The 26,786-nt window shown below is 38.8% G+C and overlaps 1 protein-coding gene across 20 annotated transcripts in view; it reads right to left on the minus strand.

Annotated features, from left to right (window-relative positions):
• The window catches only part of nrxn1a (neurexin 1a), a 199,813-nt gene that overhangs the window by 36,701 nt on the left and 136,326 nt on the right, over positions 1-26,786 (minus strand). For all 20 annotated transcript variants that reach the window (XM_065242301.2, XM_065242302.2, XM_065242300.2 and 17 more), the window contains one exon: positions 15,415-15,596. In XM_065242301.2, coding sequence (XP_065098373.1) covers positions 15,415-15,596 — 182 coding nt within the window. The remainder of the gene's footprint in view (positions 1-15,414; positions 15,597-26,786) is intronic.

Genomic DNA, 26,786 nt, shown 5'->3' on the forward strand with positions numbered 1-26,786 from the left:
TTTTTCTTGACAGCACAATGCTTCAAAAAGATTTACCACCACTTTAAAACGCCAGCAAAAGACAGCATACATATTTAATAAAGAAAATATCTATAATTTATTTTTTAATGAGCCCATTATACACGAGGAAAACAAATAGAGAATAGGAAGTATTTTTGTCATTGTAATGACATGATGTTACAGATTTGATTCGGATGCTTAATGCATATCATATGATGTCTAATGTATGCATTGTGTCATCAACTAAAAATGTACCAGTCACGCAATTCCTCATCAGTTAGGTTTGCGAAACTGACCAGCTGACTGCTATTGTACGTCACTTTATACATGGTACCCTAGTGTATTAAATTAAAACGAAATATTACTGTATAATGACAGCTACATTGTTTAATCGATTTCCTTTCTGCCCCGCTGTCATGTCTTACCACTTCCTCTTTCTTAAATTATAAAATCAATTCAGGGGATAATCGCCTATTAAATACAGTATAACCTTCTGACTATACATTATCCTTTACATATTAGACCACAGAATGCCAAATGATAGCCCATTCCTGATTTTATCTTCACTCCATATACGAAAACAGACACACAAGCGCACACGCACACAAACTGCGGTTAGGCCAAAAGAATATTATCAGCAGCAAGCTGTAATTTTAAAATGGGTGACACCATTGCTGTAGATGTCAAAATAAAATTTACTGTGTCGCACATTAAGCCCCGAAAACTAAATAATACCACTTTTTCATTCTTGTTCATGTTGAAAAGTTTCTCAACAAGCCTGCAGGCAGATAACATAATTGAATCACAGGAAATCACAGAAAAAATAACCTTATAAGATTTTTTCCCTTTTGAAATAAGCACCTCGAGGCAAAACGCTGGTCATACAGAATAATATGTGACAGTCTCACTGGAATCAAACTAATGTGTATTCTGATGCGGCGCTTGTCATTTTCACTGTAAATTCTCATCAATGCGTGCTTCTGTATTATTAATCCCATGTTGTGGAAAACCAACACCACTAGATGGCCTCGTGGTTTCCAAACAGCAATACAGTGGGTGGGATTCACTTTTTCCACTCATAAAAAAATTATTCACACATTTATACTGTTCCTTGATTTTATATATATATAAACAGTAACAATGCCCACTCTGTGTTCTGCGCAATGACCTGCATGCCCACACACACACATATATACGTAAGCTGCCTTAGTTAACTAAAAAACTAAGACTTTTCATGAAGGGTATTGCAAGCCTGTACTTGAGCTGAAAATCGTTATTTGACATATTTGCGACAAATAGAGGTTGTTCGCTTTAAAACACAGAATTACTCCGCAGTGCCCGGAGCAGCAGGAACGTGCATCTCTTCCGATTGATTTGTTACAGATTGCGAAAGCTACATGTGCCTTTGAAAATAATGAAATGAGGTGTGTATGAGAAAATCCCTCTGTGAATGCCCCTAATTCACACCTATCTGCAGGGAGACAGCGAGCAGAAGACAAATCCCAACACTAGACTTCATTATACTCTCCCAGGAGATTGTGTGTGCTTTTTTCTATATACACCTAAGCTCCTTCTCTCTCTCTCTCTCTTTCTTTCTTTCTCTGTGTCACCCCAACACACCCCTTTTGTTGTCATCTCCAGCTGGGCCAAAGCTGGCCGTTCATTCTGCACCTCACACCCCGTAATGAAGTCAGTCTCTGTCTGTTAGCTGTATCCTCTCCCCGTCACTGGAAACAATGGAGCGCCATCTCCTTCACCTTCCGCTGCTCTTTCTAACATTTTTTTTCTCTCCCCCCTGCCCATCTTTTCAGCTTTTGGCCAAAGAAGTGATGCGAGAGGCTGGCGTACGCTCCAATGGTCTGTGACATGTCACGCCCCTTTCTAATTGGAGAATGACCTCTCTTTCATCCTCCGGTCCAGACTGCCCCTTTGGGTAGCTGACCTCATCCATCGGTACTGATGTGGACAGCGGGACTAACGCTAAGCTTGATAAGGATTTTTTGAGTGTTGTCCAGAGAGGAACATGTTTGGCACATACTAGTGGTAGTTCATCCTACAGTCAGAATATCTGCTCCAGTAGCTCTCCATTAGAAAAGCCAGCTCTAATGGAAGCCATCGACTCGGACGACAAGGGTGCTCGGACGAAGACTTTGCAGGTGGCTTCTTCCTGCAAACCTTCAGGGGCCATACAGAGACATAACACAGCAAACCTACGTCCTACATTCAGTCCCGGGTGTGTCGATGTCCCAGTTCCACCGAATTTAAAGAAGGCTCCATTATGAATGCCTCGAGGGTTAAAAAACAGAGAAAAAATTGAGCTGCGAGACTAAATCCCAGATTACCACCACAACAACAAATGTTATGGGTGATGCGAATTTAAATGAACCCTTAAGGAAAAAGGTGGAAAGGGTTCTGTATCCTTTCCACATGGCTGCGTCTCGATCGTCCCCGTCCATCTTTAGCCTCGTGTCACCTCTCCGCTGAGGCCTGCAGTACGAATCTAAATATAAAGAACTAATACAACTGGATTCTCATTAGACTGAATGTAGGTTGTTATAGCAACACTGTTCTCCAGAGTTTTCTCGTTTTTTTGTAGGCAATTAGATGACAACCACACTGTCTGATTCACGGAGCGTTTCATCAATGCTGGAACTGCGACAATCTCCCCTAGCCGAGCTTGAAAATAATCCAATTGTTGTAAATTTGAGAATGCGGGAGTAAAAATAAATTAGAATTGAAAAGTGGTTTGGGGGAGTAAGCTTTTAAATATGCTAAACATTCCGCTAAATATACGAAAAACTGTCGTGTCTGATGTTCGCTTCATTATTCGAATGCGAAATGACTGTATGAAATAATTGTGATTATAGAAAAACACAAAGCGGCATGTCAAGAGGAGCCAAACACACATCCACAGAGGGCTGGGATGGTTGCTCCGGAAACCCAGAGGACCAGAAGAGCCACTAATGATGTGTCTTATTTAGAGAAGGTGCAAAGCAACAACTTATGGAGTATGACAGAGTGTGTGTGTTTGTGTGTGCCATGGGAAGAGGGCAGCTGATCTGCTATGGCATTCGGTTTAAATGAGCTGGCGCATTCAGGAAACCTCAGCCACTTTACATAAAGAGGCTCTCTGTAATACTCAGGCTAATACCGAGGGGATGCACTTAATTGGACAGCACACCCAGACATACAATATATGCTCTCATAAATAACTTGCGTTTGAAACCAGATCAAAATATCACACCCTGTGATGCGCTACACAGCGCATGTGTCCTTGTTTGAGCGCTGCAGGTTTGGAGAAACAGATAAATTGTTGAGTTTGCAGAATAATCCACTTTGGCTAGCAGTTCTTGTTGCTTGATCCCCCCCTCTCTCTCTCTCTGGCTCGCGTGCTAACACAATCTCTCTTTATCTTCTGGTAAGGGCTGGATCTAGTGAGATCATGAATCTTTTTGGCAGTACTGAATTCTTTTCCTGAGTTCTGTGGAAACTGAAATAGCACTCTGTCCTAGTTCTTCTCAAAGCCTGGAAGGCGCACGAAGCTCCATGGGCGTGGTCTTTAGAACCTAGCGAGAACTCTCGCTCATTTTTGCGCAGAACACAAGACGCGCATTATCTCTTGCAGACATTGCGTTTCATATTACAATCGGCACACGTGAAGCGCTGCTATTTTTGCAATGATCCTTGTCAAGCCTTTAATAGTACGATCTAAGCAAGACACTCTTTGAAGCTAATCGTAAAAAGCCTGGCAAACATTCTGAACAAAGCGAAGAAATGAGTAGGCTGAGATTGCCACAAAGACGGCATTTAAAAGAACACCTGTCTCACTTATTTTGATAAGTACATTTAAATATTCGGCTTTTACTTCTACTGCCATCTGTTAGCTTATCCTGTCAGGTACTAAAGATAGCAAAGCCACGGTTTGCCATATGGCGCATTTATTTGAGGAAAAATTACTGGCGAAGACAAAACATTAAATTGTCCATGGACAGTTGAACCGGTTGTAAATGACGGTACGTAAAAATGACAGACCACGTGAGTGACATATTCAAGTAAATGGGGAAATGAATGTCGCATGAGTGGCATTTTTTTCCAAAGTCGTGGTTCTTTCCGTATCAGCTGCTGGGCGGAGACGAGCTTAGTCCGCTCTGACGCTATGAGGTCAGCGGACACCCGGGTGTCACTCGGAGCCATGTCACACGTCAATCACATCTGACCAGGTATGTCCTGCCCAGTCAGATGCAAGCGATGTGGAAAATCAGCATCTGTCAGTCTCTTTTACATTCACCTCTATCCAAATGTGTGTTTGTGTATGTGCTTGTGTAAGCATATGAGTCTCCGGGCTGCTCTGACTCACTCTGACTCAAGACATTTAATATATAAATGTACACCGTAATACCAGACAGAAAATTGAAAATTGGATTATGTAAAGCGCTGATTGCCAACCAGGGGTACTTAAGCACGTTCCTGGGTGGACGTGCTTAATGCTGAATATTAAATGACAATATATTTACCCATCTGGCAGATAATACACAGGATATGTACAGTATCCCTTAATGTGTGACCCTGGACCACAAAACCAGTCTTTATTTTTTAAATTGAGATTTAGGGGAGAGCAGGGCGAAAGTACAATTTTTCAGAAAAACGTATTTTTAAAGATAATGTTTTAGACAGATATATTTTGCTCTGGTCAATAACTTACAGGTTTATCAATACCAGGTGGAATTTTGATCAAATGTAAAACGACTTCAGTATAATTTCACTTTGAACATAAGTAGCGCATTGTTACAAAAGTAACACAACCGAACATGATAGATTTTTGTGTTACGCTTATTTTTAGTAAATATACATGACTATGACCTTGTTAATATGCAAACATATTTCATCTTTTATCTTTGAAAAAAGAATTAAATTACATTTTCATTTTAAATGTTAGTTTCATCAAATATTTTAAAAGCAACCCGACAGTACAAACTTGAATTGTTGAGTATAAAACATTTTTTTATACCAAACACATCAATGTTTTTCCTATTTAAGACGAGTAGTTATACGAGCAAGTATGGTGGTACAAAATAAAACATAGTACTTTTCTAAGCGGATTTAAAAGGGTAACTATATTGTATGGCGGAATAGTACTTTTGGGAGTACTTCGACTCGCCTGAAAAATCCGCTCCCCTTCTCCCTCTCATAATGGGAGAGGGAGAGTGTCACCGCGCCAAGTCGAAGTACTCCCAAAAGTGCTGTTCCGCCATACAATATAGTTACCCTTTTAAATCCGCTTAGAAAAGCGCTATGTTTTATTTTGTGCCACCATACTTGCTCGTATAACTACTCGTCTTAAATAGGAAAAACGTTGATGTGTTTGGTCACTTCTAAATTTATCTCTGTTTGGTACCATTGAATGAATGGGGCTAAGCTAAATGCTATTGAAGTGTCGCAGCCTGCCCCAGCGCTTACGTGCACGCACTAAGATGATAAAGGTATGTATCAACTCTTCTTAGTTAAAGGGATACTTCACCGATTTAGCATTCAGCTTTGTATCTGTAGAAACCCGGCAGTATTACTGAATGACCATGTTTCCCTCCATCGTTTCCCCCTGAGAGGAGAGATATCTGCATTTTGGTTCTGCAAAAAAGTCCTCCGATGATGCAAAAATCGTCATATTACATCATCGGAGGACTTTTTTGCAGAACTAAAATGCAGATATCTCTCCTCTCAGGAGAGGAAATGAGGGAGAGAAACATGGTCATTCAGTAATACTGCCAGGTTTCTACAGATACAAAGCTGAATGCTAAATCGGTGAAGTATCCCTTTAAGGTAATAACATAGTTTAATATGGAAAATGGATAGACTATTCCTTTAATATCCTAATGATTTTTGGCAAAAAAGAAAAATAGATAATTTTGACCCATACAATGTATTTTTGGCTTTTGCTACAAATATACCCATGCAACTTAAGACTTAAGGTTTTGTAATCCAGGGTCACATAATAGTTCAGTTGTTCAATGTTTGTTCATGTTTTTTCATCATGCATTAGCTACAGTTAACAGATACCTGATTTTAAAGATCTATAAGTAAATGTTGAAATTAACATTAAAGTCAATTTTCTTAAGAGTCTATCTCCGGTCCTGTGATGCGCCAGCGTGACCTCACGTAATTGCGTAGTGACGTAGAAATGTCACGTGTTACATAGATGATAATTTGACATACAACAACGTCGGAACAGTCCTCTTTCTCGACACTTGTAAACACTGGGGCGTAGTTTCGCATACATCATCCGTGACCTCTTGACGTGATGACGTATTGCGTGAGGTCGCGCTGGCGCATCACAGGACCGGAGATAGACGAGAAGTTGTGGTTTAAAAGTGCATTTTTTTTAAGATGCTTATGCCTCGTTTGGGATCGTTTAGAGTCCTTTAAAACTCCGTTGAAAAAAAATGTTAAGTGTTGGGGTCCATTAAAGTTCATTAAAAAGTTCAATGAGAAAAATCCTGGAATGTTTTCCTCAAAAAACATAATTTCTTCTTGACTGATCAAAGAAAGACATCAACATTTTGGATGACATGATGGTGAGTAAATTATCTGGATTTGGACTAATCCTTTAAATAAGTTTAATAGATGCCATGTACTGTTCATTAATAGTGCATCTTTACAAGTGTAATTAACCAATGTTAAGAAATAGAACGGTATTGTAAAATGTTACCAAATAATTCACCTTCCACTTTATGCTCATCCAAACATTTTTGAGTTCATTAGAATAAAATGGATGAATTTTGTGAATGTACAATGCATGTACAGTCCCCTCAAAATTAACCCTTTAGTTGCACAAAGCTAAACAATATATGTTTGAAAAACATATGAGCATGCACTAACATTGTGACATCCGCGTACAGGTGCTTTCTAAATCCTTTTCTATTTACCTCATTTTCTCCCCCTATCTCCTTGTCAGGACTACTGTTCACACCTCTATACCTCTCACTGCTGAGTTAGCTGTGATCGTCACCATTCTTCAAATGGACTGATGTGCTCATTAGACTGCCCACACGCTCACACATACACATACAGTCTCTTTTGGCAACGAGAGAGTGTGAGAGGTCAGAAACTGCTAATGATTTGGTCAAACCCCAGGGGTATAATCACTTGGCTTTGACTCATTTTCACATCCATTTTTTCCTTCGGTTTTCTCCTGCTTGGTGGCTCTTGACAGTAAAGAGGGTGTAGAGTTGCTTTGCATGGCTGCCATTCAGGGCCAGGCAGTCCACAGGGTATTTGGCCACGAGTTCGGGCAGCTGTCCGGCTCATCTTTAGCAAAAGAAATGTATTTAATAGGCCATTACCCCTTTAAATTTCATGTCAAGCTGAGTGAAAAATATGAATGTTTTTTTTCCTGTACAGTAATGCCCGATCACCGATCTAGTTACTGTCCTCGCCATCTCGATATTTCTCCTGCTCTCTCCGCATGAGCAAGTGACTCAATGAATTGAGGTGAACGATGACTAATGATAATCCCCGGTGATGGTGATATGATGAGATTTAAATGAACTCTGTCACAAATGTTTAGGGTCATAAGCAGCACGGAGGGCGGAGGGAGGGACGCCACTGTCTGTTTGAAAAATCAGGACATCAAGTCCCCCTCATTAACATGGTCAATGATCCTAAGTTAATTCACTTTCAGAAAGGCAGTCTTTGGATAATGATATCCTCCCTGCCTACAGACAGGTTTATCAAACCGTCCCGTTACATCACCCAACGGTCTCGCCACGAACGTCAATACTGACATACTTAATCTTGCCGGTGCCGAATATAATTAACGGAAATGGAAGGAAAAATCTTTTTATTCCCATTTTAATTACGGGTTAAAAATGGTTCTGGATATCTGTAATAATTTTAACCTCTTTATGGACCGTTAGCTATGTAGGTACAGCAAATTTACCCTCCTACATGCTGCTGATTCATTTAGTAAATTTCTTTACGCTGGCTTAAGCAGTCACCAGTCCAACAAGCATCAAAAATGGCAGACGAAGCACTGCGGAGCCTCCACCAGTCACACATTAGCATTAGCCTAGATATCCACCGCTAATCGCATCAAGACATTAAGGGCCTTTAATTTGCTCATAAACATTCCCTGCCATCTCTATGCCAAAATGCCATATATCAGTCATGGATGCCTGATTAATTGTCATGCCAATACAGGGAAATATATAATCTGTGATAATCTTAATTACAGGCATTATGTAAAGTGTTACATAGCTCGCTCTTATGTAACTTCAGCTAGTTCATTTTAAGACACACATTAGAAACCATAGCTCCCTCATCGCTTTACATTAAGAGGCGAATGTCTTAAAGTGGGAACAAATGAGATGCTAGGAACTTTGTGTTCCAAGTATATGAGCTGGTGAATCATAACTATTATCTACCGGCATCCAACATTATACTAAAGCTTTAAGCATTTGTTATTTTGCTAATCGATATCACACACTGTAGAGAATTCATGTATCTCGGCTGCATGCTGTATTTACATAGGGCACAGAGTTCCCTTAAGCATGCAAACAAAATCTACTGCACAGTGTAAATTATTTATAGCACTGTTGTATCTATTTTATCTAAAAACGCCTTAGTTTAAGGAATAGTTTACGCACGTTTGGCAGAATGTAGTCTTAGTCCCCTTTCACTTTCCAAGTATATTCTAAAAAACGCTGCATTGTTTTAACTCATGGTTGGGTAAAATATGGACAAACCAATAAATTAAAGGTGCAATATGAAAGACTCAATCACTAGCACATCGATTTGTATATTTTGTTTATACCAAATTTTTTCAACAATGTTTCAATTCATAAAATTCACCCCTTCATAGGGTTGCTTGTCAATCGCATTATGTCTGGGTCATAATGTCTGATTTTGGTACCTTAGAAACAATAGGTGTGTTTGACTTTCCATGGTACTGCTTATATCGATCAGCTTTTGACATCAAAGTATCACGTGTGATTCAAAAGCAATACTGTTGTGTCGCACATGCGATAGTATGATGACATATGCCGATTAATGTACACTGCCGCATGCTGAGGTAATACTTAGCGTCTAACACATCACTCTGTTGTTTCTTCTATCAAGCCACATTGTGGGGTAATAAAACTTTATTTCATTACATCATCCATAAACATGAATTGTAAGTAGGCATAGGCCGGTTTGACATTTTGCCGGTATGATAACTTTAAGCAAAAATACCACGGTTTCACGGTATTGTGGTTTTGCCATTGCAACACTAAAATGTGTTTTTTCATATGTATACAAACAACAACTTTTCAACTGGACACAATACATTTGATTTTTAAGCAACATACAACATGTATGCTGGGTGAAAATAAAGCCTTTAAAGGAATAGTCTACTCATTTTCAATATTAAAATATGTTATTACCTTAACTAAGAAGAGTTGATACATTCCTCTATCATCTGGGGATGGCGGAACAGCACTTTTGGGAGTACTTCAACTCGCCCGAAAAATCCGCTCCCCTTCTCCCTCTCATAATGGGAGAGGCAGGGTGTTACTGCGCCGAGTCGAAGTACTCCCAAAAGTGCTATTCCGCCATACAATATAGTTCCTCTTTTAAATACACTTAGAAAAGCGTTACATTTTATTTTGTACCACCAAACTTGCTCGTATAACTACTCGTCTTAAATAGGAAAAACTTTGATGTGTTTGGTCACTTCTAACTATCTCTGAGTGGTACCATTGAATGAATGGGGCTAAGCTAAATGCTATCGAAGTGTCGCAGCGCGCCCCAGCGCTTACGTGCACGCACACAGATGATAGAGGGATGTATCAACTATTCTTAGTTAAGGTAATAACATAGTTTAATATTGAAAATGAGTAGACTATTCCTTTAAATTAAAATTTTCTTTCAAATTTTTTTGTAATACAACCCCAAATCAGAAAAAGTTGGGACACTGTTGAAAATGTGAGTAAAAAAGTAATGGAATAATTTACAAATCTCATAAACGTATATTTTATTCACAGTAGAATATAAATAACAAATCAAATGCTGAAAGTAAGAAATTTTGAAATGTCATGCCAAATATTGGCTCATTTTGGATTTCATGAGAGCTACACATTAAAAAAAAAGTTGGGACAGGTAGCAATAAGAGGCCAGAAAATTTAAATGTACATATAAGGAACAGTTGAAGGACCAATTTGCAACTTATTAGGTCAATTGGCAACATGATTGGGTATAAAAAAGCCTGTCAGAGTGGCAGTGTCTCTCAGAGATCAAGATGGGCAGAGGATCACCAATTCCCCCAATGCTGCAGCGAAAAATAGTTTTCTGAGTTTCTCAGAGAAAAATTGCAAAGAGTTTGAAGTTATCATCATCTACAGTGCATAATATCATCCAAAGATTCAGAGAATCTGGAACAATCTCTGTGCGTAAGGGTCAAGGCCGGAAAACCATACTTGATGCCCATGATCTTCCGGCTCTTAGACGGCACTGCATCACATACAGGAATGCTACTGTAATGGACATCATAACATGGGCTCAGGAATACTTCCAGAAAACATTGTGGGTGAACACAAACCACATTGTCATTCGCCGTTGCCAGGTAAAACTCTATAGGTCAAAAAAGAAGCCATATCGAAACATGATCCAGAAGCGCAGGCGTTTTCCCTGGGCAAGGCTCATTTAAAATGGACTGTGGCAAAGTGAAAAACTGTTCTGTGGTCCAACGAATCAAAATTTAAAGTTCTTTTTAGAAAACTGGGACGCCATTTCATCTGGACTTAAGAGGACAATGACCACCCAAGTTGTTATTAGCGCTCAGTTCAAAAGCCTGCATCTCTGATGGTGTGGGGTTGCATGAGTGCATGTGGCATGGGGAGCTTACACATCTGGAAAGGCACCATCAATGCTGAAAGGTTTATCCACGTTCTAGATACATAATATGATCCCATTCAGACGTCGTCTCCCGTCATAAAGAGGAAGATGCCACAAAGAAGACCTAAGATAATTGAGCAACTAGAAGCCTGTTTTAGACAAAAATGGTACAACATTCCTATTCCTAAACATTGGTCCTCCTCCAGCTGTTCCTTAAATGTAAATTTAGCTTTTCTGGCCTCTTATTGCTACCTGTCCCAACTTTTTTTGGAATGTGTAGCTCTCATGAAATCCAAAATGAGCCAATATTTGGCATGACATTTCAAAATGTATCACTTTCAACATTTGATATGTTATCTATATACTATTGTGAATAAAATAAAAGTTTATGAGATTTGTAAATTATTCCATTCCTTTTTTACTCACAATTTCTACAGTGTCCCAACTTTTTCTGATTTGGGGTTGTATATATTAAATGTGAATTAGATGACTTCATGATTTTATTAATTTTGTGTAAACCCAGCTCATACCTTGCAAACGGTTTTACAGAAAATGTTAGTGGTTTTGAAACCTCGACTGTTTAAAACCTCTGTATACCTTGAAACCAGTAACCGGCCCATGCCTACTTGTAAGCCCTACTGGATCAATTCTTATCACAGAAATTGTAATTAGTACAGTTCCCATCAAGCTATGTGTCATCAAGCTATGCCGTTGTTTTTGTCTGGCGGCAAAAAAAATACATATTGTGCCTTTAACCTAGAAAATCTCCATATATAACATAGTCTTATTGTAAAAACACAGTGCTAGTGATTTTTGCATGTTTTTAAAGCAAAAATCTTACATATTGTGCCTAAATTATACATAGGTTTGAACATATTTTACCCAACCATGTGTTTATAAACAACCCAGTGTATTTGGAAAGTGAAAGGGGACTAAAGTCCAATTTATAGTCGTGCGTAAGATCTACACTGTAGGTTATCCATAGTCTGTGCGTAGCTCTGCGTAGCCTGATGTGCACCTCGGCAAATTTTTAAGAGGTTATCAGTTCTACGCTGCCGCAAGCGATGTGATTGGTCCACTAGAACCCCTCCCGTCGGGTAAAAAAAATGTCATAGGTATTTCCGTTTGCGACGGTCTTCTCAAAACATTTATTTATTTTATTTTATTTAACTGACACTTTTATCCAAAGCGAATTACAATATGTTTCAGAGGTCACATGCCTCTCGAGCAACTAAGGGTTAAGTGTCTTGCTCAGGGACACAATGGTGTGTCACAGTGGATTGGAACCCGGGTCTCTCACACCAAAGGCTTGTGTCTTATCCACTGCGCCATCCACCCTCATACACAACAAATTTCTGTTTCTTCTATGGTTGTGGGTTAAGCTGGCCAATCTACTTCTTTTTCATTGACGGTCAAGCTGCTACTACTGTGGTTACACACATGGATACTGCCTACACGTGGTCTGCATGTGTGTTTGCACGTCGACGCGGCAACAACGCAGAAGTATATATGAAAACTGATGGGTAACCTATGCCATAGGACCTTAGCACAACTATAATGAGCCCTCAAGACTACATTTTACCCAACATCTCCATCGCCTTCAATTTTTGGAACCGGTCACTTTGCAAAGGACCGCTCAAGAGGCCATATGACTGACACGTTGCACTTTGACACACGTCACTTTTAGGAATGTGGAGATTTCACCACAATAACAGGCAGATAATGGTGAAACCATTATTCACAAATGTCCCCAAAGTTTTTAACAATAAAAACATGTTAATGTATCTGCCATACTTTTAAAAGTGCATCATTTATTTGATCTTGTTGAAGCATACTGTCACAGATGTAAATATGACAGCTTTCTTCTGTGATCAGATGACTTTTTGTTGTTTCGAATCTGCTGAAGTGTTTCCAGATAATGCATCAGACTATAGGCTATCTGACCCAACCACAAGTTGGGATTTTGGATTTAAAAATCCCAGCACTGGTTAATTTAAACCCAACAGTTATTTTTGTCCAAATTCAACCCAACCATGGGTTGAAACGACCCAGATAAAAGAACTGATAAAAATGAATGGTGACTGAGATAGTTTCTATGGAATCAGCCCCAACTTTTTGTTTTTGTCTTTTACTGACGAAGGCAAACCATGCACGCTCGGAACATCACAAAGATGACTAAATGATGAAAGAAATCACATTCAAGGCTGAACTACAAAGTATGATAAGGCACTTCGACACCACAGCTGAAGTCTCGTGCAGTCACAAGGATGCGCCCGTCAACTCCGGCAAGCGCACGGCTCAGCTGGAGAAATCATTACCTCACCCTGCTCAGAGCGCATTCGCCGAGGCAGCCATGCAACAGTCACGCTATGATGCCACCCGTGAGCGAGCACGCTGATTCTTCGGGGAATCAAGTTTGTGATTACAGCAGGAGTGGGCGTAAAAAATAGAACGAATGGGAGAAAAAACACTTTCCCCGTCCTCCTCGCCTGCACCTCCTCCACCTCCCACTCCTCCAGCACAGCGTGTCAGAGGAAACGTAGTTTTATCAAATAGCATCCTCTGAAAGCAGGCGTCGGTTTGCGGCTTCTATTCTGAACATTATACAGATTTTATTCATGAGGGCGGTCTGAGGCGCTGGAACTTTCCAAAAGAGACCGGCACTTTGAGTGTGGGACGAGGGATGGAAAACTATGATTACACTAATGATCATTCGCAGAGCCCTTCATGAGTGATACAGAGCCAGTTTCTACTCTGGGCTTTACGTAAGAATGAAGAAACAGAAGCGTTTCTAGGAAAATGCATGTCTGAGCAAATGTTTATTTTCTAAAACTAATTTAAAGGGCACCTATGTCATTGCTAAAAAAATATTTTGTGTATTTGGTATAATACAATGTGTCTGCATGGTTTATGGTTAAAAAACTATTATTTTCAACATACCGTACATTTTTGTAGCTCACTCTCTTCCTGAAACGCACAGATTTGGTATAAAACTCATTGATTAGAAAAGCGCTGTGTCCCTGATTGGCCATCTAACCTGTGTGATTGGCCTGAATACCTCTGACGTCAGAAGGAAACGTGGATGAAGGAAATGTGACGTTCCTAACCATGTCTGAAAGATTAGCTCACAATGCAATGTTAACAGGAGTTAACTTACAGGCTGTGAGTCCGAAGCGGGAGGAATTATGATAATGTCGGTCTTGTCTACATCACCAATCCCAGGAAGTAAACTGTTGCCTACAATCCGTGTGTTTGTTGTAGTCCAAGAAAAGAGATTCAAGTTGGAGACGATAACTTGCGTCAGCATTTACTTTGTACCTTTTGCATATCATTAACATGTACTAATACACACTTACACACACTCTAAAATGTCTGGGTTATTTTTGACCAATAATGGATAAATATTGGACAGAACACGTGCTGGGTTATTTTAACCCAACTGCTGGGTTATTATACCCCATGGTTGCATCACAACAACCCAACATTGGGTCATTTTTGACCCAGCATGTGTTCTGTCCAATATTTACCCATTATGGGTCAAAAATAACCCAGACATTTTTAGAGTGAACCAAAGGAAATGAAAAATCATGAATTGAACAATAGGTGCCCTTTAAACCTGTAAGACATAATTGTGACCCAGCCTGTGAAAACCTGATATATGATTTTCTACATAAACTCACCTTACATAATGTAAAGAACATTCTGTGAAAATATAATCTAATACTTAATAAGGTCATGTCAAAGATTGAAATTAAAGTGAAATCAATGAGTGAAATCAAGCTGTAACTAGATTATGAGACTTTATCCTGAATTTTACAAATTGATGCGTTTCCTTTTTAAAGTATAATTTTGCAAGAGATTTTGTTTTGTTTTTAAATAGCAAACAACATATTTCCTAACCCACACTATAAAAAATGCAAGTCAATTAAACATACCATTTTAAGTTTTCACTTGTGAATAGTTGACATAACTTGAAATGTTTAAGTTAAAGTTGCATAAAAACATAAATTGATTTGAAAAATCTGTCTGGGTAGCACTGATGCCTTAAACAGACAACAAAGCTCGAATATTGATTTTCAGGCGTCTTGAGAAATGTACAGCACAGACATTTATGATGCAAACTGGGAAAATAAAATCTGAAATAAGATTCTGCGCTATTTCAAGGTCACTTATCAAATAAGCAGATTTGTGTAAGAAGGCTAAGATTTCTTTGCTTCAGTTTAAAGCAATTCAAGATGCTTTTGGAACTAAACCATGCTGGGATAATACGGATCATTAGGTTTTGCAAAAGCGTGAGTTTTAAAATGGAAAGTTGCCAGTGCATGCTGTCAGTAGATATAAAAAGATTTTATAAAAAGATTTTAAAAAATCTGAAGATACACATCTTCATTCAAATTGAAAAGTTTTTTGTTAATTGTTTAAAAAATACATTTAGAAAATATAAATATGAAATATAACAAAGTAGAAACATTTATAGTCGTCTCAGACATTTAGACCCCACTGTAGGTTTAGAAATCATCAAGGGTGTGTTTATTTGTGTTGACTCACAATTTGAAGCTGCAGGTAGTCTCCCAGACCGGAGGAGCTGTCCACCCTAACCAGGACTGCGTCCTTCTGCTGGGTGCTGAAGCCGACAGCCAGCCGGTCTGCTCGTGTGCTTGGTCTGTCATTGGGCGGCCATGTGTACACAATAAGACCTCCATCACGTCCGAATATATATGTGGTTCCCGCTGCATAAAAAGAGAGAGAGAAATGGAAAATTATTTGTATGTACAATAAAATAACTAAGAAAGTATTTTCATCCCAGTCTTTGAGTTTCAATTTCATGTTGTGTTTGTGTTGTATGTGTGTACATATGCATGACTTCTGCTCCATTACACAAGGCGCGGGGGTATCTTGATGAACCCATCAGAGTGCCAGACAGCCCCTGCTGGCCTCTGATTGGCTAAATTATAGCTTTTATGTGACCCTCAGTATGCTGATGTCACCATGAACACCTGTGTTTGCTGAAGCTTGAGCTAAAGTTGCTTTTGCTACAACCACTCAACACACACACATGTGGACACACACACCAGGCCCAGGGTTGATTGAGCTGATTACAGCCACTTTCTCCACTCGCCGACACACCGGACAATCAACGTAACCCATGGTCGCCCATCCCAGCACCTACTCCTGCATGCATTTATTCTGCCAAAGGTGGGCAAATGTGCCCTGGACCAGACAGCTATTCCTGCTCGGCGAGACGCATGCTAATGTCTGATGGAGCTAATTACAGTGTCAGAGGCAGGTAGCTAACTGTGAGGAGGGTCAATGTGATTCTATGCCTGCAGGAAGGTTTCTCGGGGAAATTGACATAGCTTTTTGCATCTGGAGAGAGAAACGTTCAAGCCTCGCGTATATCGCCGCTAATGGAGTTGATCTCATTAACTGGCGGACTGCGCTGGCTCTTTTGATCAGCCGTGACTTCAATAGCAAAACGGGGAAACCGCTCCGATTGTGGCAGGTGCAGCCCGGGTAATGTTCACAGAGCAAAGAGCTCATCAAGCTCGAAATAACAGCCCCGGGGAGACGCGAGACGCACTTCAACGCTCTCTGTGGTTCTGAGCTCCAGATGCAGATAAGACAGCCGGTGAAGCAGCTCGGTGAAAAAAAAACCCAGAGGAGACCGGAGGTCTCGTCAGAAGCTCCCCGAGCTAAAGTGCTGCTATCTGTTGTGGGAGGGCTGGAGTTATTTCCTGGCACGTTCGTCTATTTGCAGAGACGTGCTCATTAGCTCCACTCTTTGTGATTTTCACCGCCATGCATTTCGTGGCCCCCCTGACCGCATCTCAATGAGACTGTTTTGCACGGTGTCAGCGGTCAGCCCGACCCCCTCGGAAAAACAACCCCCTGGGGGCACGTGAACACACGCGCGTTTACTCACGCGGGTACACAAATGTTCACAAACCAACGCAGATTCGCACACAACATGCTCTTGGTCTGCTCCGATGACGGTTCCCCGGCCAGGCTCTGTTTAAGACATAGAGAAATGTGTTTCGCTCATTAGCAGGGCTCAGATGGTTGCACTTCACACACGCATGCGCACATCCTGGCCATCCTGTATGTGAAGGAGATAGATAGAAAGAATGTTTCGTGCGAACCGCTACGCCCGTCTGCCTCATAACGCTCAGTATGACGGCAATTCACAGCTGTGGGTGAGTGAATAGATTTGCCGGGTAGGGAAGCGTAAAGAGAAGATTTCGGACACGAAAGGGGGAAGCGTGCATCAAATGTTAAAATCGGTGCAATCGGATTTGAAATAAAAAGGATGATGTACAGCAAAATAAACCCAGAAAGGGTGATTAGGATGTTGTTTCATTTCCATTGGGTTAATTTTGCAATAACCACTAGATGACTGTACATTAGGTTTATGTTGCTGCATACTCGATAAGCAACAAAGCGGGCATAAAATATAAAATATTTAATAACTGAATATATATTTTTTATGTGTTATATTTTTTAACAAGGAGACTACTGAGTGCTATGGTATTAAAACTAACTTTGTATTCACATTTATGCATTTGGCAGAGGCTTTTATTCAAAGTGACTTTTTATCAGTATATGTGTTACCTGCATGGGGATCGAACCCTTAACATTTGTGTTGCTAACACAATGCTTTACTTACTATACACATTGTCACTGATTTGACATTTTATTTGCAAGTCATAAGCATATTACAACAATTTATGATTAACTAAGAATAATAATCAACTTTATAATTATAAAAATCAGTGTTGGATTCGAGACCAGCTCATTCCAGTCAAGACTGAGTCCAGAGAGGGTTGAGTCCGAGTCAAGACCGAGACCAGAAAAGGTTGAGTCCGATTCAAGACCGAGTCCACATAAAGTTGGGTCTGAGAAAATTATGTGTAGTGCCACTCTGTGTTTCAGCGCCACCGTCTTATCATTTTGGGTAACAGCGGCTTATCTAATGCTTAAATCTCACTGGACGGGTGTGTTTTATTGCACTGCCATGAGGTCTGACCATCTGACCACGCGCCCGTCGGATGCGCGCAAAAAAAAAAATCACCAATCTCTGTTTGTGTCAATTTTACATCAGTTTAAAGAAACAGTAATATATATTTTAAAAGGGACTAGTGTGGATTCGAGAATATGTCCGATTCGAGACCGAGTCGCTACTTGTAGTTAACTCCCCAACACTGATTTCATGACATAATAATTTGAAAAAAGAATTGAAAAGAATAACTATCGGTATCTATTGGTATCGGTAGATGTCATTCAAAATAATCAAATATTGGTATCACTACAGAAATTTTGTATCGGTGCATCCCAAGTGTTAACATTAACCAGACAGAACTAAACCTCTTATGCGAAAGACATACTGTAGGTTTGAATCTGGCCTGCAACATGTTCAAATTCCCCCTTTTCACTCACATATTCTAGAAAAATCTCTCCACTTTTCTATCAATAAAATGGCCTCGAAATATTTATCCGCTGGATTCTGTGCGCACTCAGCTCTCATCCCAGCTGCTCTAGAGCTTCTTTTCAACACTTTCTGTTCTTTATTTCTTTTCTTATCTCCCGCAGCCTGACTCTTCACTCCCATTCCTGATGTGGTTAAGGAGCTTGCTGCCCTCCCTCTATCGGGGTTAAACCTCTTCTCTGAAGTCTATTTTCTGATGCTGTTAAATGAGGCAGGCGCTTTGTGCAAGCCAGACTATTAGCCCCTTAAATATGTCCCATCATCTCGGCTGGGTGGGCAGCTAGGTCTGGGTTTTAAAGAAGACCCTCGCTACCAAACAACCATACAGGTCTTTCCACTTCAATGCCCTTCTAAGGTCAATCGGCACGAACGAGCAAAGAGAAAGCGGGCTGAACGCCAGCCCATCGAACAGTTGTGTCTATATTCCATGGAGAGCTGTTCTAATGAGATAGATATTACCTGGCCCTCTGGAATTCCATCATAGCCCTAATCTCCTTTATGTGCTAAAGAAATTAAATTACGTACTGGCTTCTTTTTCTACCAAGCCTCAGAGGGTCCATCTAGATTCATCTTCACTTCAATACACATCAGGAAGACTAATTTCTCTTAAGACTTGCTCTTTGTTTGCATGAGACTGCAGACGTTTTCATTTGAGTACTTGATCAAATTAAACTTTTAAACTGAATTTTATGTATGTTTATTACATATCCTGGAATAATGATCTTAACTTGGACTTGGTGGATTTTGCCATGCACTTACAAACAAGTCAGCTGGCATGTAACTTTAAAATAATTAAAAAAAGTTTCTGATTAAAAATTATTTCACATAACCCTTGGATAATATTTTTCAAATTTGTAAAAAAAAAAAAATGAAAGAGACACAACAAAATGTTTCAAGTTATTAAAATGTATCCATTAAATCGTAACTTTTATAAAAAACTGTCTAGAGAATAATTATAAAAGTTGAAAAAACCATTTAAGAAATGGCATGTGACTTTAAAGTTGCAATGAAATTGAAATGAAAAACTATATATATATTTTTAATATTGTGGTACTATTAACAAATGACTTATCTGTGAGCTTCATTATTTTTTAAAAATGTGTGTGTGCTCGTAATCTTTAATCAAAAATGCAAATCTCCTCCCCTCCTCAAAACGATCTCTCTTTACTTCCGGTCAAAAGTATGGCAGGTGGGCAGGGTCCGGGAGAATATCGCTGCGATTAGCAATTAGCAACATGACCCAACTTCAAACGATCCAATCAGATCTCAATGGACAAATTCAAATCCAGCCCTGCCTTATTACATCTCAAAAGCCGTTTCATTCGTATATACGTCACCACTGGGAAAATAAGGCAATCGCTACTTCCGTTTCATGGCAACTTTAAAATGCTAAAAATAAAGTTTCTAAATTAAAAATAATTTCACTCAACCCTAGCATAATATTTTTCAAATTTCTCAAAAGCCTTTAAAGAGACACAACAAACCATTTCAAGTTATTAAAATGTATCCATTAAACTGTAACTTTTATTTAAAAAACTGTCTAGAGAATATAAAATTTGAAAAAAACACATGTATATTTAAGAAATGGCATGCGACTTTAAAATGCTAAAAATATTATTTTTCAAATTTGTCAAAAGCCGTTAAAGAGACACAACAAACAGTTAAGTCATTAAAATGTCTCCATTAAACTGTAACTTTTATTTAAAAATCATTCAGAATATGAAAGTTTTTCTAATGAAAGAACCATCTGTATTTTTTTTTAAATGGCATAACTTGAAAATGCTAAAAACAAAGTTTCTGAATTATTTTTTTTTCACTCAACCCTAGGATAATATTTTTCACATTTTGTCAGAAGCCATTAAAGAGACACAACAAACCATTTCAAGTCATTAAAATGTATCCCTTAAACTAAAACTTTTATTTAAAAAACATTCAGAATATGAAAGTTTTTCTAATGAAAGAACCATCTGTATATTAAAAAAGTGGCATGTGACTTTAAAATGCTAAAAATAAAGTTTCTAAATTAAAAATTATTTCACTCAACCCTAGGATAAAATTTTTCAAATTTGTCAAAAGTCATTAAAGAGACACAACAAAATGTTTCAAGTTATTAAAATGTATCCATTAAACCATGGGGTATATCCATTAAACCATAACTTTTATAAAAAAAACATTCTAGTTTTTCTAATGAAAGAACCATCTGTATATTAAAAATGGCATGTAACTTTAAAATGCTAAAAATAAAGTTTCTGAATTAAAAATTATTTCACTCAACCCGAGAATAATATTTTTCAACAAGAAAAGTTGAATACTTTTCAAGACGTTATTAAGTTTTAGAGGGACAAGCCTAAAAGATATTTTGGTAAAACATTTAAAAACTCTTTAAAATTTGTCAAAAGTCATTAAAGAGACACAACAAAACGTTTCAAGTTATTAAAATTATAAATCATAACTTTTATAAAACAACAATCTAGAGAAAATAAAAGTTTTTTCTAATGAAAGATCCATCTGCATATAAAAAAAATTGTGTGGGCTATTAGCTCCCCATCCTGTTTCTTCCTAAAACAACAATTTGAGACGTGAGAAAAGTGTATAAGGATGAAACAATTTATATTTAGCATCTGAGTTCTTGTTTCTATGTTTAAATGTAAAATCAATGATATCTGATCCCGTTATTGCCTCGGGTGCATCAGCACATAAATATTGTTATTTTCAGCATTACTATTTGCTAAGCTGTGCTTAGCTGACTTTCCGTCAATAAAACTCTTCAAAAACACAAATCGTTCTGCGTGTGTCTCATATGAAAGAATGAATTGAGCTCCCACGCTATTCTGCTTTACCTCCCTGGATGCCCCTTGCCTGAGAACAGAGGTATTGTGAGGGCCCTGGCAGTTTGGTCTAAAATTACGGTGCATCGTGTTGGGTTGCCCACCTCCTACTTGCATGCTAGAATGAAGAACATCAGTCAGACACTGCAGGGTTGGAGTCATCCTCCCGTTGGGTAAACTCACAAAAACATATACAACAGTCAGGCTCTGCTAATCTAGCGTGCACACACAAAAACACGCAACACGCATGCACCCCACTGATAGGAAAATGCTGTCAAAATAAGGCAAAGTGAAGACCCCACGTAGAGATAAAACTAGAATAACACTACCAAAAAAACTAAGCGACATGCAGTACTGTAATATTTCCGAGTCTCTGCAGCATCGCATATACTTTTTGTTGTTGTTTTAAACTTATGATCATCTGGGTGGAAAACACATGGTGTGCGTACTAGATGGTAGAATCGGCAGATATCTGGAGATACAGGATATTAGCTTGTTATCTTACAATGTGATGATTTTTATGTATAGGGGATAGCTGCGATTTATAATGCATTACGCATTACGTTTATGCATTTAGAAGTTAAACAATTTCAACTTGATTTTATAAGTTATGTTAACTTTTCACAAGCAAAAACTTTTTTTTGTAATGAACTACCACTTGAGCTACAATAACACCAATTCCAGTGCAATGTTTATTGCTTTGCAATTATGTCCCTCCTGAGTTGAAACGTGTCATTTTAAATGCTACATTACATTTTACCTTCTCTTAGGAATGACGATCAATCTATTCTCCCACTTCGGAAATACGTGCGTTTGCGTACGTAGTGTATTTTGTTAGCTCATCCATCTGGTAAGTTATGGACAGAAAGAGTTTTTGGTTTCATTACGCGTTAAAGAGAATGTGTATGTGGGCAAGAGCGAGTGTGTTGATGGCTTTTTATGCGAAGCAATTATAATGTTTACGTGAAATATGAGTCTGTGACATTGTATTTGTTTATTAAACATTCAATGCGAGCCGTGCTGCAACTACAAAACTGAGGCTTCTGCAATAATAAACAGGCAATTAAAAAGTGAATTACTGCAGCTCCAATTACCGGACTGACACCACAGAGCTCCACACCAACTGGGTAATTACAGGCAACAGCTCGAGCGGAACACCGGCCAACCTAACAGTGTGCGGATGTGCTAGTAGATGAGCTTGTATGTGTGTTTTCGCGTGTGTGTGTGTGTGTTTGATGCCGGTAAACTGGCCGTTATCATCAGCAGAAAGAGCAGACAGGGCGTTCGTTTGTGGTTTCTGCCTCCATCCCCTTTGGAATCGACGTTGGAGGCTGCTTTTAAATTAAAACGTCATGTTTATGACGCGGAAAGCACAGCTCGCCGACTTTTATTGTGTGTATGTGAAGGATTCCTCTCTGACTGACAAATGGATGATGGTACTGTATGAAGGAAGAAACAAAAGGAGGAATTGAAAAAGTATGAAAGGTTTGCAGACTCCTCAGGATTCAGCTGAGGGTCCACACGGACGGATCTAATACCGTTCAGTTCCCAGACGCCTCATGAGTTTGATTTTTACATGCATCATTGGCACTGTCAAAACATTTTTCTTTCCATTCTTTAATACTCTCTTCAGTTTTTACTGTGAGACCGGAGGGAACTGAATGAATCAAAACTAATACAATAAAACCTGTTCTGAAACGTAAAGTCTTCAGATTTACTGCGGTTTTCATGTTTAGTGCCACATAATTTGGGAAAAGCAATGCCCGAAACATTTATCGCATGAAACTAAAGAGCTGTGCGATATATAGCGCATTTAGTACAACGAGCCGTGCAGCGTTTTCTGTGTGGAAAGAGAGCAATGAGGAGTGAAGGAGGCATGGGGCACTGGGGTTTGTGGTCGTGCCAGAGCTCTGGTATTTCTCTTTCTGACCTTTCCGAGGCCAATTAGGGTAGAGTTGGGAATGAGCGGTCAGCGCTGTGCTGGCTGAAAGCCTGTCTGCTGTGGCACTTTACTGGATGTTGTTTTGATTTGCTTTGTGTTTTATAACGAGCTTTCGGCTCTTGAGCACCTCCGGGGGTTTAAGAGCCGATGAGGCTTGGGGTGCCGGAACGTGTGTTGGCCTGTAAGTGTATGCAAGCATGTTTGTTCATTTGTGTTGATTTGCATTTCGTGTTTATAAGTAGGAAATTAGAGATAAAAAATAAAGAAGGAATAAGAAAGAAGAAGTTTAAAAGAAACGGAAAGAAGGAAGGGAGGAAAAATATTTAGGAAGGAAGAAAATGTAAAAAATAATGAAGAAAAAGGGGTGCTTCTCAGTTGCTATTCGTTGCAAGTCCTTTCCTCGCTTCCTTTCCTTGAGTTGTTGCTCCACCCCTTAAGCCGCCTTTCCACTGCACACGACAAACGACGGCCGTTAAACCGGAAGTCATTCATTTCCTATGGAAAGTCGCAAAGGGGCTGCGTGAGGTGCCGACGATCTGGGAATGCATAAATTTCAGATCCGTTTTGAGCGTTGGATCTGTTAAATTTTTTTATCTTGTGCACCTACACCGCATGCGATATGCAGACCGGAAGTGATGCATTTCATTGTATTCCAATCATAAACTGTGTGTGAGGTGAAAAGTATTAATCCTTTTTGTTTAACTTTATTAGTAACACTTGAATCCTTAAAAAACCCTTTTGATTATTAATATGCGCCATGTACGGTGTGAGCGCATGGGCGTAGATTTAGGGTGGGACGCTAGGGACATGTCCCTACCAATATTCAGGGAAGACTGAATTGTCCCTAGCAATAATTTCGACCAAACAATTAATCTGTATTTATATATAACCACTGATGTCCATCTTATTCTTGTGTTTTCTATTTTTTACTTATTATATATTTTTTCAAGAATCATTTAAATGAGATTAGAAATCTTTTGCAATCCCGTTCTGTAAAAATAACGCTCTATGTGGTACACAAACGGTTAACAGCTTTCGTTCTCTGCAATGCCCGCCTCCGTAACTCACATCGTTAATATGATTGGCTTTGCATTTCTTTAGTCCCGCCTCTCTAACTCACATTACTAATATGATTGGCTTTACATTTTTTTGTTCCGCCTCTCTAACTTACATCACTTTATGATGGGCTTGTCTTTACTCTCTACGTGTGATAGGATGGTTTCACTTTGTACAACGCGCCAAAGTTCACTCAACAAGACGAGGGTCATTATTCGGGCTACAGGTAAGTGAGGAAAAAAGTATTATTATACCCACTGTAACAGTTTCATGCACAAAAAAAGTTGTGCCACATAATGATTCAAGGACAGTGTTTTCACCAATAGACGACAATCCCATGTTAACCTGAGGAGTTGTAAACTTGTGTCAACCTTTTATAAATGGGCTGGCAAGGTTATTTAGGGGGTCCCTAATCCATGAAAGAAAATAACCCCAACGTGGTAAAAACATGAATTTATGTCATGATTTCTGAATTCTTTACATTACTGCACTGTGGTCATTCCTTGCACAGATGTAGACATAATGTAAGGTTGCATTTTAAACTTAAACAAAATTTTTTTCACACTGATTAACTGTCTGTTAATGAAAAGAAGATTTAATGTGAACTACAGTTTTACACATACTTTAGTTCATAGCCCTACTGTTCTACATTCAAATAAGTGCTCTGAAATGAATATGATATGTGTCTATACATCAATATTAAAATGTACTGTCTAACATGAGACTATCTTTACAATAACTAAATTATGAATACTAATATCCATGCGGAAGAAGGAGGAGGGAGGGAGAGAAAAACACATAACTGCCTAGACTCTGAGTGATGAATTTAAATATAAGTCTTTTATTAGAAGGAAGTATGTGTAATAATGCAGGTGTGTGTGTCAGTTCGTCCACTATAAACCACCCTGAGCCCCATGTGTGAGCTACAGTGACATAATGAGAAATCTCTCTGGAGGTTTGGCTTGACTGGGTTTAGATTACACACCACATCTATTGTTTTCCCATCGCTCTCTTTCTCTTCTCAACTCTCTTGATTCTTTCAGGTGACTGTATATAGCATTTAAAGAATCAATCAGCACAAAACTATCAAGGGAACAATATGTCTTTCTTATATAAACTCACAGAATCGCATGCCCAACGCTGCCATGGCCACTACTGTGTATAGTCCTGTGTGAAGCCCTCTGGATTGACTTTTGAAGATACCAATCATTTGTTACATGCTGTCTTTGACAACTCTGATAATTCCTCTATCTTTCTCTTAATCGGAACAACCTACGCTATGAACTCTCAGTCTTTCAGTATCATATTTGACCAGGCATATCACCAATCACCAGCAAATCTATGCCATTCCCTCATTAATGCGATTCAGTCCTTTAGAACCTCAGCTCTGACATAAAAGAGAGGAAGAGAGGAGATTAGTCAACCCAATGAGCTCACTTACTCAAACTCTACTGAGATTTGCAGTGATGGGGAGATAGACAGATGAGAGAGAAAGTGAGAGAGAGAGAGAGAGAGAGAGAGAGAGAGAGAGAGAGAGAGAGAGAGAGAGAGAGAGAGAGAGAGAGAGAGAGGCAATATGAGGCAACATATAAAAATAGCTCCTTAAAAAAATATGCACGAGTCTTCTATGTAGATGTTTTTTCTATATAGCTTTACTGGCACATATACAGTACTGTGCAAAAGTCTTAGGCCACCTTGCCAGAAATAGATTTGTTGTTTTTGCAATATTAGTGATCATATATAATTGTTTCTCAGTCTCTTTAATAGAATACATCCAGAAAATGTGTATATAGTATTAAAAACTGTATAAAGTGTTAAGTTTTTAGGGTAAACTCCCCTTCCACTTGAGAAATTGCAGGAAACAGCAGGATCTCTTAAACCTAAATAAAATGAAATCCTAAATTCTAATTTTAAAGATTCATTCTTCACACATACTTTATTCTGATCAAAAACGCTTAAGATGTGTTTAGCACCAAGAGAGGTCACACTAAACACCAACAATACCTAAAGAAAACATTTAGTCCTGAAAAATTTATTTTTTTATACACATTTCCAGTATTTTGTTTTTGTATCTTAATAAAATAGATTGAAAAATAAATATGGATGGACATTAAACTTCTAAAACAACAAGTCTGGTGGTGGTGGCCTAAAACTTTTGCACAGTACTGTATATATCCAAGGCTATACCTGTATAATTTTAACTAACAGATTTTAATTTTTCTTAAAAAATTACTCCAATATAATAATTTCTATATATTAATGGATTTCAAATAAATTTCATTTAAACTGTGGAAATATAGAAGAGTAAAGTAAAATGTTACCAAACTAATTACATAATCGGAATTGAGGTGGAAATGACCCTTGTTCATGATTGTTTACAGAAATTAATCAAAAAGTATAGTTAGCCTGTATAATCCATTTTTGTATGTTAGAGGACTAACGGTGCATTCACATGGGGCATAACGCTTCCCATTCACTTTTAATGGATGACATCATGCGTTGCAGAACTGAAATGTGGATCCGTGGGTTTTGCATCAGTGCCATTGCTCGCGGCAGAAGTTGAACATTTCTCAACTTTTCAAGCAGCAACGCGTGCGTCAGCCAATCATAT

Source organism: Paramisgurnus dabryanus, chromosome 1 (genome assembly GCF_030506205.2).
Source record: "Paramisgurnus dabryanus chromosome 1, PD_genome_1.1, whole genome shotgun sequence".
Taxonomy (NCBI): domain Eukaryota; kingdom Metazoa; phylum Chordata; class Actinopteri; order Cypriniformes; family Cobitidae; genus Paramisgurnus; species Paramisgurnus dabryanus.